Source organism: Myotis myotis, unplaced genomic scaffold, assembly GCF_014108235.1.
Source record: "Myotis myotis isolate mMyoMyo1 unplaced genomic scaffold, mMyoMyo1.p scaffold_m19_p_16, whole genome shotgun sequence".
In the NCBI taxonomy this organism is placed as follows: domain Eukaryota; kingdom Metazoa; phylum Chordata; class Mammalia; order Chiroptera; family Vespertilionidae; genus Myotis; species Myotis myotis.
Window position 1 is genome coordinate 35,873,726 of NW_023416320.1, and position 12,358 is coordinate 35,886,083.

The 12,358-nt window shown below is 36.9% G+C and overlaps 1 protein-coding gene across 1 annotated transcript in view; it reads left to right on the forward strand.

The window, feature by feature from the left end:
- PREX2 (phosphatidylinositol-3,4,5-trisphosphate dependent Rac exchange factor 2) overlaps positions 1-7,181 on the forward strand; it is a 217,378-nt gene extending 210,197 nt beyond the window's left edge. Inside the window, exon 40 of the mRNA XM_036338466.1 lies at positions 1,822-7,181. Coding sequence (XP_036194359.1) covers positions 1,822-1,867 — 46 coding nt within the window. The 3' untranslated portion in view covers positions 1,868-7,181. The remainder of the gene's footprint in view (positions 1-1,821) is intronic.
- Positions 7,182-12,358: the final 5,177 nt, after the last annotated feature.

Below are 12,358 nucleotides of genomic sequence, written 5' to 3' on the forward strand. Positions count from 1 at the left end.
ACCACCTTCCAGGCTTGAAATATGTTTTACAAACCTCCAAGGCAATAACTTCTTGCATGTGTGTCCAGACTAGGAAAATTCATTTTGTTAACTAAATTTCTAACTCAATATTAAATCTTTCTCATTCTTCCTCTTTGATTTAGAATTAGCATGGGATTAAGTATTGAAGAGAGAGGAAATTTTTAACTTGCTAAATTTGTTAACAACTCGTTGAAGCTGGGTTCACTTTAAAGGCAGTGAATACGGCAGCTATCCCTGGGTTTGGAGTGCTTTTCAAAGGAAGCAAAGCAGAAATCTGCACCTTTTTTTTTTAGACCATGAAACTAAGCTCTGAAGGAGAACCAGCGCGGCCATGGGCACAGTTGAGGACCACAGGTGGGGTCCAACATCTAGCCACCTTAGGCCAGCTGATGTTCACTGAGACTATGCCTTAAATCATGGGTATGCCCCATGACATAAGGCCTATGTGGTCACTATTGCAAGCATGTTCCTCTTTCCTTTGTTCTGGGGTTAGGATTCCACCATTCAGAGGAATGTGGAGCACTAGAATGTGTATAGTCCTAGGTCAGTCCCCCGAACTTGGCCTTGAAGCTGTATGGCCAAGCTGGGGTGAAAATAGGGAGAGTCTTCCCATCTCCCGGCATCTCCACCAGTTCAGATGGATTCCTAGACTCACGTGAATCTCCACCTGATTCTATTGACAGGTGAGGGGAAGGATGGGCAAAGCTGAGCATGTATTTCTGAGGAAACACCAGCTAGTTGTGCCTTTTATGTTCAGGACTCTGCCACAGCAGCCATTCCATATCGAACTGCCTGTACCACCAGATGGTACCAAATGAAGCAAATTTCTAAAACTGGTCAGAAAATCAGTAGACCCCTATTGGGGTAGATGTTATCTTGGTACAAGACAATCACATGATGATAATTATCATAATGATATCATCCTGTGGAATTTAGAGACTCAATTTTGCTACCAAGGAGAAGAACAGCGGGCACTGGAGCAAAGCAGCTGGGTACGAACAAGACAGCATTGCCCAACCAGCCGTCATATTTGTGTGCACAGACATTGGTGTTTTCAAGAGAACAGCCCTGGTCAGTTGCTCAGTGGTTAGAGCATTGGCCCTGGGACCAAAGGGTCTTGGGTTCAATTCCCGGTCAAGAACACATACCTGGATGTGAGGGCGATCTGGCTGCGACATCTGTCACCCCATTGATCGCCAGGGTTGATTCGGCTGATCTGGCTGGCTAGGCGGGTGTCCCCCTCCTCCCTCACCGATCCATGTGCGTCCCTCCCGAAGCTGCGCGCTCGGTCGAAGAGGACGACCTTCCCCCCGAGGAGAGGACCGGTCTTCGGTCAAGGGTATACGAGTAGCTGCGCTCCCCTGCTAGAACCTCCAAACAAGCTCTCAAGAACACATACCTGGGTTACAGGTTCCTCAGCCCCCATGGGGTGCATCTAGAAGGCAACCAATTGATGTATCTCTCTCACATCAATATTTCTCTCTCTCTCTCTCTCTCTCTCTCTCTCTCTCTCTCTCTCTCTCTCTCTCCCTCTCTCTCTCTCCCTTCCACTCTCTATAAATCAATGGGAAAAAATATCCTCTGGTGAGCACAAATAAAAAATTAAAAAATAGAACCGAAATTTGGGAGTTTGCTAATTCCTATGCAATTTTTAGTGAAATAGGCAATATGGTCATGCCTCCCAAACCAAGAAATTATTGTTAGTGTGTTTATTATACTAATGTATTTGTTATACTAATAAAAAAACCTCAAGTAATGTCACTGTCAGGCCACGGTCACACTTTCTCATGCCTCTTCTAGGCTGTACAAGCTATGCGAGCCGCCTCCCCCAGTTGGAGAAGAATGAAGAGAACCTCTAGGAACCCGCTGAGCAGAGCTTCTGAGCACTGGAATAGACAAAGGACCGCCTGGCGAAACACTCTGCATTCAAGGAAAAGCGAATTTTTTCCCTAGTTCTTTCACCACGGTGTAAATAACTAATGTCAGCTCCTCCTGTGCTGGAAATGGATAGGCCTTCATTCACACAATTCAGTTTCACAAACCGATCTCTCTATGTATTGACATGAACTGTTCGTTTTTAGGGTAGACTTCATCCCTGGATGTTACAGAAAAAATATCAGAGGACAAAATGAGCCATCGTGCCTATTCTCCCATGTACTAAAATTATTTCATTGTGCTTAGTCTTATCTTCGCCAAATGGGAAGACGTAATCATGGATCTCTGAAGACACATGGCCACATTTCCTCAACTGTGCAGAAATGTTCTGGAAAACAGAGACTGGTGTCCTCGTCCTCAGTCCCTCTGCATCAGAGAAAATAGTTCCTGTGTGAAAGGTGAAGAGCATGGTTTTCTCTGTCAGAGGGTGTTTTGTCCAGAGAGGAGAAGAGAGTGATTGAGGCCTCCATCAAGACCTTCTTCCAGCTGCTTCCAGGTGTCCTTCACGCTGCTGGACAGTTGCAGAGGCCAGAGCTGGACATGATGATAATCACTGTGGGTCTCTGAAGTGGGCGTGGCTTTCTTGGGTCACGTGTGCTGGTGCTGTCAGATGTGGCCTGGGGTGGGAAGAGGCAGAGATTGGGGAGGTGGAAAAGAAGACCAGGCTAAAGGAGGGGAAAATAAGTCTATTTAAAAACTCAACCTCTAACTTAGATACTTAAAATTCTTCATTTTATTAAGGCTTTCATATAAGACATCAAACTCCTAAGAATACACCCTGCCCGGCATTTTTTCTATCAAGGTATATGTATAAGAGATGAAATTAGGCTTTATTTGGTGAACTTTAAAAGGACTATTAGAGACCTTGATAATCTATGGAAGCACAAGGTATATTCTGTGCATAATTTTTATCACTTCTACCTTGATAAAATAACATTGTTGTTAGCATAGTGAATACAGTAATATTGAGCTTAAATTCATAATTTTCAAAATAATTAAAATGCCCTTATTAGGGTTGTTATAATTTTATGAATTTAGACTAATTTAGTATGTGAAATGCTTTCAAAACTAAAGTATATACAAACCATTATTACATTTTAATTTATAAACCTTGTTCATGGTTTTCAAGCTATCATTAATGACCTTCATCACTAGCAGTTGTGTATTAAATAACAAAAATACTGTGTTTATATATGTACGAGCTTTTTATATACTGGTTAAGGTAATAATTGTTATTTGGTAAAGGATCTCTTAAGACGTTGGCAATAAGTTCATATTTGTAATGAAAAATAAAGAAACCAACATCAGTTTTCAAAGAAAAAATTGAACACTTAGACTGTAATAAAGAGATGAGTATAACAAATATTTATATTAAGTACATTCTTAACTTTTAGGGATTTAACATTCTCGATACTATCAGCAAGTGATCCTAAAGGTCCGTCATATTAGCAAATTGTGACTTTTCACATATTGAAAATTTGATTAAGTTCTATGTAGAGCTAATGAGAGAGCACAACTGAATAACTAGCAGGTACTTCTCATACTGACATCAGTGTTTCCTAATCACTGTCCTGGAAGCAGTAGTCTCTGAGAGGGATGAAAGGGTCCTAAATATCTTAGTCACACTTTGGTATGTTTCATGGGGGAAATTACCTGTTCTTGTGGTATGTATATAAGAGAGCATGTTTTTAAGGACTTACATTCTTTGTAATATAATGCTTTTACTATTACTTTAGGGTCCAACATAGTATATGGATACCATCTACTTTAATAAGTGCTTGGCATTTATTAAATTCTCCAAAGTTAATAATGGTGTATAATATCATCAGTCATTGTCATGTTTTATAATAAAAATTATAGATAACAGTTAAATAATTACTATGTGCCAAGCAATACATACAAGTGCTTTACCCGTTCTTGTTGTTACTGCTTCACTAATCTTCATAATGACAATTCCAGGTGGCATTCTTTTCATAGCCCCCTTTTTACAGTTAGGGACTGAAGCAGAGAATGGTCCAGTGACTGGCCCAAGACTACATGACTGACAAGTGGTAGAACCAGGATTTTGAACCCAGGAAGTTTGCCTTTTCATTTTTTAAATTGATTTCAGAGAAAAAGGGAGAGGGGGAGAGAGAGAGAAACATCTATGATGAGAGGGAATCATTGATCGGCTGCCTCCTGCACACCCCACTGCACACTGAGGATGGAGCCCACAACCCAGGCATGTGCCCTGACCAGAAGTGAACCATGACCTCCTGGTTCATAGGTTGGCACTCAACCTCTGAAACATGCCAGCCAGGCAAGTTTGCCTTCTTAATACATTATGGTTACCAGCAGAACTGTTGTAATGTTACCAGTTATTTCTTAGTAAAGTAGGAGTTATATGGACTGTGTTGCCATTAAGTTATACATCTTATATTGAGAAAAAATGAGTGGAAATATATAAAATGCCTTTAATATATGAAAATCTTAGGATTTCCAGGACGTTTTACCTTTCTAAATACAATGCTGTTGCAATCTGGAACAAAAATTCCTCAAATTAAAGATAACAGTTTTAGCTATATTTTGAGTCTGGAGTAGTACATCATATAATATTTGTGATTCCAAAGCAGTGGTAACAGTAAAAAATATCTATTTTACAAATGAATAAAAACAATTTTTCAATTCCATGATGCGCTTCTGTATGACATTGGACGTTTAACTGGCCTTGAGTTTTTAGAGCAGGTTTACCTAAATGCTCACATACTCCTGTACAACCTGAGTACTTTTAAACATTGCTAAAGCCTGCCAGCAGTTCTTCCAAGTTCTGAGTTTGGACATCTGCCTCTCTCCACCTAAAAGGGAACGGCGTGCATAGAAATGTGGTTCTTCACTGGGGACTGGATTCAAAATTGTGGGATAACTAATAACTCCTAGTCATACACATTAAATATTATATCTTACAAAGATTTTCATATTACACATTACACAATTTAATAATTATAAAGATGAGCAATTTTAGGAAACTAAAATTTTACATAAATACCCATTACTATTTAATAAGGAGGAAAGAAGAAAGAAAAAATTTGTATTATTTTTCCTTATATTGTATATCTAATGTTGACTTTAGAGGATAGCTCGATTTTATGAGCCAATATCCCAATCTTAGAAGTCTCATACTATTTTCTGTCTCTTTAAATCACATTGTTCCAGTGGTTTCAATTCAGTGACCACTCTTTGTGCAGCTACAATGTTCAATTTAAAAATAGTTTAAATTCTTATGATACTATAATTTATATTTGGCCCTTGAACAATACAGATTTGAACTGCATTGGTTTCACTGACATGCAGATTTATTTCAACAAATGAATACAATACTATAAATATATTTCCTCTTGCTTGTGATTTTAATAACATTTTATTTTCTCTAGCTTACTTTATTATAAAAATACAGTATGTAATACATATAACATACAAGGTGTGCATTAATCAGTTGTTTATGTTCTTGATAAGGCTTCTGGTCACAAGTTACCAGTATACAGGGTTTTTGACTATGGTCATTTTTTAGATTTTCCACACTAGTAGTATTTACTAATATTGAAACTAACCTTTAGTGTGTGACTAAATTGTTTCTAAGCTTTTGGAAACTGTGTTTAATTTTTAAAGACTTACTTTCAAGAGAATTATTGCACTAAATTATAGTTTAATTATTTTCTCAAAGCCAGTAGTCCTTATTTCATTAATATGTAAATACACTAATCAATTTGCTGAAAGAATTTTCCATTGTTCTGCTTAAGTATAAAGGCCAAAGCTTTTGAAATGGCTGATCTGAACTTGGATTAAGAGAAGTATTCTGTACCCTATCAAGTTTTTGAAGTTTTAGTGATGAGCCTCAGAAAGTTCACCCTGCATGAAGCCGAAGCTGTGGGGGAAAGTTCCAAGAGGGATCTGGGCCAAGAATGGGTTCAGGCTGACTCCTTTAAAGTACAGTGGACACAGCCTTCTTAGGGGCTGCAATGCCACAACTGTGTTAGACTTTGGTTTTAGAAAATTTTTACTGCTTCAAAACTACCTTTGCAGGTGATCTCAGCATTCAGATGGCCAAGTCGTGCATGCATAGAAGACTGTTCAGTATGGCCTGTGCATTGTCTAGCCTTTGTTGCTAGGCACATGGCCTGCTTCACTCAGGATAGCTGCCTCACTCACTGAGAGACACCTGAAGTCTGCTAAGTCTACTAATATGTAAATACACACATTGATACTTACTGCTTTTTGTTTTTCATGATAATACATTATAGAAATTGGATTATGATGTCTTGTTTTGTACGAAGATAGGATATATGGAGTTGTTCAAAATCTTGAATGTCCCGTAAACATCAGAGCTGCCTACATAAACAGGAAGCACACCTGGTAGAGCATCGTTTTGAACACTGACACTAGTTTGCAACTTAATCTGGAATCACTTTACCTAACTTTGCTTTCCAGAAAAGTAGCTGATTAAGTAAAAGTGTTGAGTTTTTAAATGATATTTTTACTAGAAATAGAAAGCTTTGAATAAGTACATTTGGGTGAAAATAACTGAATAAATGCCTTCCACTTGTGTATTCATTCAACAAATGTGTTTGAGTTCAACTGTGTACAAGGCACAGCCCGTGGGTCTCGTTTATGTATTGGATGTGTTAATGACTGCCTGTGTTTTACTTGAAATAACATTACTTGTAACGCAAACCTATTCTAATATCATGGAGGTATATATACTGTATTAAGTCAAGAACACTAAGTTGATAAAATGCTTTAGAAAACATTCATTTAAATTTGAATATCTAATGCAAATTTATTAGAGTTTCAGATGAATATATATTTTTGTTACTGCCAAATAAATAAGTAGAACATAGCTTTTGCTTAAACATATTTTTGTAAGTATTCATTTACACAGTTATTATCTTAAATAGTAAAATTGGTTCTATATATAGTAACTCTCTTGAATATATCCATATTTAATGTTGTATTACATCCAAACTATAATGACAAATTTCATTGGAAGATGTTATTAAAGTAGTCTATACTTTCTTTTGTAAAATATACATGTAACATAGTTTCAATCACACAGGATTTTGTGTATGGTTAAAATGATCAAAGTGTATTATGTGTTTTATATCATTTATTTTTGTTTGCATAAAAGACTAGAATAGTAACATTGTATCATAAATGTCAATAACAATAAAGTATAATGTAGTATGATCATATCAACTTCTTTCCATTTAAATGTAACCAATTCCTCTTCTGTTCTCACCTGTTTAGGAGACAAAACTTCATGAAAAACAGATTTTTACCCTTTAAGAATTCACAGGCTTTATAGAAGAAAATTTATACACATGAAACAAATCAACAAATATGAGCCATGGTGAGTTGTAGAGCCAGTAACCGCTAGGAGTGGGGGTCAGAAAATAAAGCTGAATATTGAGCATGCTTAGAAAAGCTTCATGGGAGAGAAGAGACTTTTGCTGTTCCTGGAATTTACTAGCCAATCTATCAAGATTTGTTTAGTACCTTTTATGTATAAGCCCCTGTCCGACCTGCCGAGGGTGTTATCAATGCATATAATTCCCATACTCTGCACTGGAAGAACTTCATATCTACAGATAATGAATGCAGTGCACAAACCAAAATGATAACTGTGGACATAAGCAATAGACACTATTACAAAATGAGAAGTAAGGCAATGAGATATGTGTAGTACAACATTTCAGAGAATTTACATTTAATCCAACATCTTTTTATTGGGCATCTAGAAATGACCAGGTACTGAGCTAAGCTGGATATTTAGTAATTAGAAACACATATATGGCTATTGTCCATGTGGAGGTTACAGTCTAGATGGGGGGAAACTGACAAAAATGATGAGAGAAGATTGGGTCAGCTTTCAGGATTTGTAAGGTTAAACAACAGAAGAAGAGAATGGCAACCTTGTTGAGAAGAACAGCATGAACACACATGCTGAGAAACAAATGCAGCAGATATTTTGGTGGAATGGTGTGTGGATCAGTCTGAATAGAGAATTAAGATTTGTGAGTGTGATTAGGAAGAGCTACTGATAGGCAAGAAGGTTGGGTCCGGTTGGTGTAGGTCTCTGAATGCCAAGCTAGGAAGTCTGAGCATTGTATGCAAAAGCAAGTTGAAATATCTAGTTCATAACAATGATAAAGAATTACGAAATCCCAGGGAGGTGTTTGGAAAATGTGTATGTTATTGATTGTGTAAGCCAACTCAGAAATGTCAACAGAAATATCCAGCGAAGAAAACAAAGATCTATAACTAGGTTTTACTTTTTGGAGATTCCTGGTATATGCTGAGATTGCAAATTTAATTACAGTAATAAGAACAAAATGGAACCAGCACACATAGGCTGTTCTATAACGGCATTCTAGACACTGGTGTTCCAGAGAGGTGCTTAGATGAGATACACATACAAAATATGGTCCTAACCGATTTGGCTCAGTGGATAGGGCATCGGCCTGCAGACTGAAGGGTCCCAGGTTCAATTCTGGTCAAGGGCATGTACCTCAGTTGCGGGCACATCCCCAGTGGGGGGTGTGCAGGAGGCAGCTGATCAGTGTTTCTAACTATCCCTCTCCCTTCCTTTCTGTAAAAAATCAATAAAATATATTTAAAAAAATAAGATAAACAAAATATGATATGGTCAAAATAAGTTTAAGAAACAGACTTAAACAGCTCTATTTTAGGACTTTTCCAACTTAATGAACTTACGAAAATCATAATTTCAGAGGAGACAGGTGGCATGTGATATTTCCCCAACTTACTAGAGGACAGGGCATATTTCATGGGAGATTTGTTAATATTCAGCAAAGCACTCTGTGGGAGCACTAGTGTGGAAGTTTCATGATAACATGAGGGGAAAAAAAGATAAATGCATCAATGGGAAATGGCACAGCCTTTATCTGATAGAGATGTCATTAGGGTTTAAAGGAAGAAATGACAAATAGTGACATAAGTGAACAGTAACAGTGAATTAGAATTAAAAGCAGGCTGTAATATTGTAACGTTTATTTTCTCACCATTCATCTATGCTCAGGATATTAGTCATGAGGAAGAGCTTAATCCACAGAAAAATGCAAATGCCTCCTCTGTACTCTAATCATTTCAGCTCTATACCATGATGAGATGTCTTACTATTATATAAAAACTTGACTCCAGTTTACCATGTTTTCTGGACTAAATTTGTAATGTTTGATGCCATGACTCGGTATCTTGAGTCAGACAACTTGAAGGAATTTTATCTCTCCAGAAAGTATTTAAATATATGTTAAATGTGGGGTTTTCCAGACTGACACTGGTCAGCCATTTGGACATAATGTCAATGTAGTAATACATATATCACACTGATTTTTTTTTTAAAGCTAGATCTTGATACAATGAGCCCACAGATCATCTCCAAGACTCCTGGGGATCAGGAATCTTCTAGATCTAAATGTGGACTCCTTTGCTATTAATTAAAGTATATGCAGAAGAAAAGGTTTCAGTACAGAACTGTCTAGACCAGCGGTTCTCAACCTGTGGGTCACGACCTCTTTGGGGGTTGAACGACTCTTTCACAGGGGTCGCCTAAGACCATCGGAAAACACATATATAATTGCATATTGTTTTTGTGATTAATCACTATGCTTTAATTATGTTCAATTTGTAACAATGAAAATACATCCTGCATATCAGATATTTACATCACGATTCATTACAGTAGCAAAATTATAGTTATGAAGTAGCAACGAAAATAATTTTATGGTTGGGGGTCACCACAACATGAGGAACTGTATTAAAGGGTCGCGGCATTAGGAAGGTTGAGAACCACTGGTCTAGACATTCAGCAAGTCATGGAGTTCCTAGAGACCTGCAAACCCCTTGCCAGAAAAGTGATAAACTATATTATTCCAGGGTTGTGTGCTCAGAGAAAAAGGCAGAGATCACCCTTGATATTGTAGAGCATTCTGTTTATGGCACTTTAGTTCAGAAGGATGAAGACAAGTGAGGATATAAATGATGATCAAAGAATGACAAAGGGCATTCAGGGATTGAGGGCCAGGAAATATTGGGTCTACTAAAAACTTCTCTAACTGCCCACATGTTGACTCACTGTTAAAAATGTTGCCCTCTGAGGTTAGACTTAGGATGGTACCTAATTAGCAATGAGAGATCTAGAAACTATAACCAAACGCAGAGTAAAGAGCAGGCTCAGGGGTTATATGAAAAGTGGCTTTTAGACACAGCCTTTGAAAACCTTATTTAAATTGTTTAAAATATTAGTTGATGTCCAACCAATAAGCTTTTCCCCCCAACTTTTATAAATTAAAATGAAATTCATGTAACACAAAATCAACAATTTTTAAGTATGCAACTCCCTGACATTTAGTACATTTACAATGGTGTGCAATCAATATGTCTATCTGGTTCCAAAACATTTGCATCACCTTCAAGCAGATTATTTTTAATTGAACTTTAAAAAAAAATAACTGTAGATTCAAATTTTTTACAAAGTTCAAAAAACAGCCCAATGGAGGAAGGATAGCCTTTTCAACAGGTGCTAGGACATCTATAAGCATAAAAATGTTGAACTCAACATTACATCTCATGCAAATATTAACTCAAAATGGGTCATGGATTTAAATGTGAAATATAAAATTATAGCATTTTAAGAAAAAATATAAAAGAGCATCTTCATGATCCAAGGCAAGATTGAGTTTTTTTAGTCTGGATCCAAAAAAAAACCTCCACATGATCCATAAAAGAAAAAATTGATAAATGAGACCTTATCAAAAATTAAAACTCTTTATATTATAAGCCAATGAAAGGGTATGTTACAGACAGGAAGAAAATAGTTGCAAATTACACATTTGAAAAATTAGAACATGTAAAGAATTTTTTTTAAAAGCAGGTGTGAAAGGCTTCAAATAGTATTATTCCATTTATGTAGCATTCTTGAAATGGCAAAATTGTGGAAATGGAAAACAAATGAGAAATGGGCAGGAAGGAAGCACTTTTAGTTATACAATGGCAATGAGAGTGAACTTTGTGGTAATGGAAGGTTCTCCATCTTGCCAGTATTATTGTTGACATCATGATTGTGAAACTGTAGTCTTGTTTTTGCAAGATTTTATTTTTCAGGGAAACTGAATAAAGGGGACACGAGATTTTTCTGGATTATTTCTCACAACTGAATGTGAACCTACAATTACCTTAATAGAAGTTTCAATTAAAAATATAGAATGAGTATTAAATGTCTCTCAAAATGGTAGTTTTAAAAGATTAGTAAGGAAAATATCTTCCTGGAAATGAAATCACATTTTGAGATAGAGGCTAATACTAAACATGATGACTTCTTTCTCTCTCTCTCTCTTTTTTTTTTTTTTTTTGCCCCTCATAGCATTCATCCATTCATTCATTCAGTAAGTCAGCTGCACAAACTGAGAGCCCACTATATGGAAGGCTTGGTGTTGGGACTGAGTGCCCGCTAACGTTCAGAGGCTCTTGAGGAGTTCATATGTTAGTGGTGCAGTTGGCATGTAACCAGAGGTATCATCTAGAAGTCTAATTAAGAGGCCCAAGCCATCACTAAATAGCTGCACGACCATGAACAAGGTACTTCTTTGACCCTCAGATTCTCTGAACTGTAAAATCACAATAATAATACCACTTACTTCACAGGGCTGTACCATGAATTAAATGAAATAATGCAGGTAAGAATTTAGCACTGAGCCTGGAAGCTAGAAGCACTCCGTAATGTTCACTAGGGAGTAGAATATTGTATCATCATGAGGTTCAACCAAGAAGTAGGAGGGAAGACCTACTCTCCAGAGACGGTTTCTTCAGGCAGATGGCTTATCTGGGGAATAGAGAGATGGGAGTAGAGGGGTTAGCTGCCATTTGAAAGCATGGGATGCCATGGAAAGGAATTTGGAGTTTATCCTGTGGGCAGTGGTAACCCTTTGGGAGTTTTCAAGCAAGTAAACAAATGAAATGATCAAAATAGTTACATTCACAGCAGTGCAGTTAGAAGGTTATTGCAATAATCGCAAGTGTACAAGGAGATAGGTAACGAGAGAACCAAGTATATAATTCTGGGACATTAAAATGTAAGTGAAAGAAAAGATGCTATGAATGGAATCCAGAAGGAATATTTGAAGTGGTTGGGAGGAGATTCAAGAAATTGGGTGGTAACAGAAGTCAATAACATAGAATTCAAAGAGGGAATTGTCAACTGATTCAGTGATTGTAAGTAGAATGAGAGTAAAAAGGACATTTGGCTTTTAAATTACTTTTATTTCTTGCATTTTCTTTTATTTTAGTTGCAGAAGTTTTACATGATTTTTGTAAGATCATAATTTTTTTTCAAAAAATAGTTATAGCATAT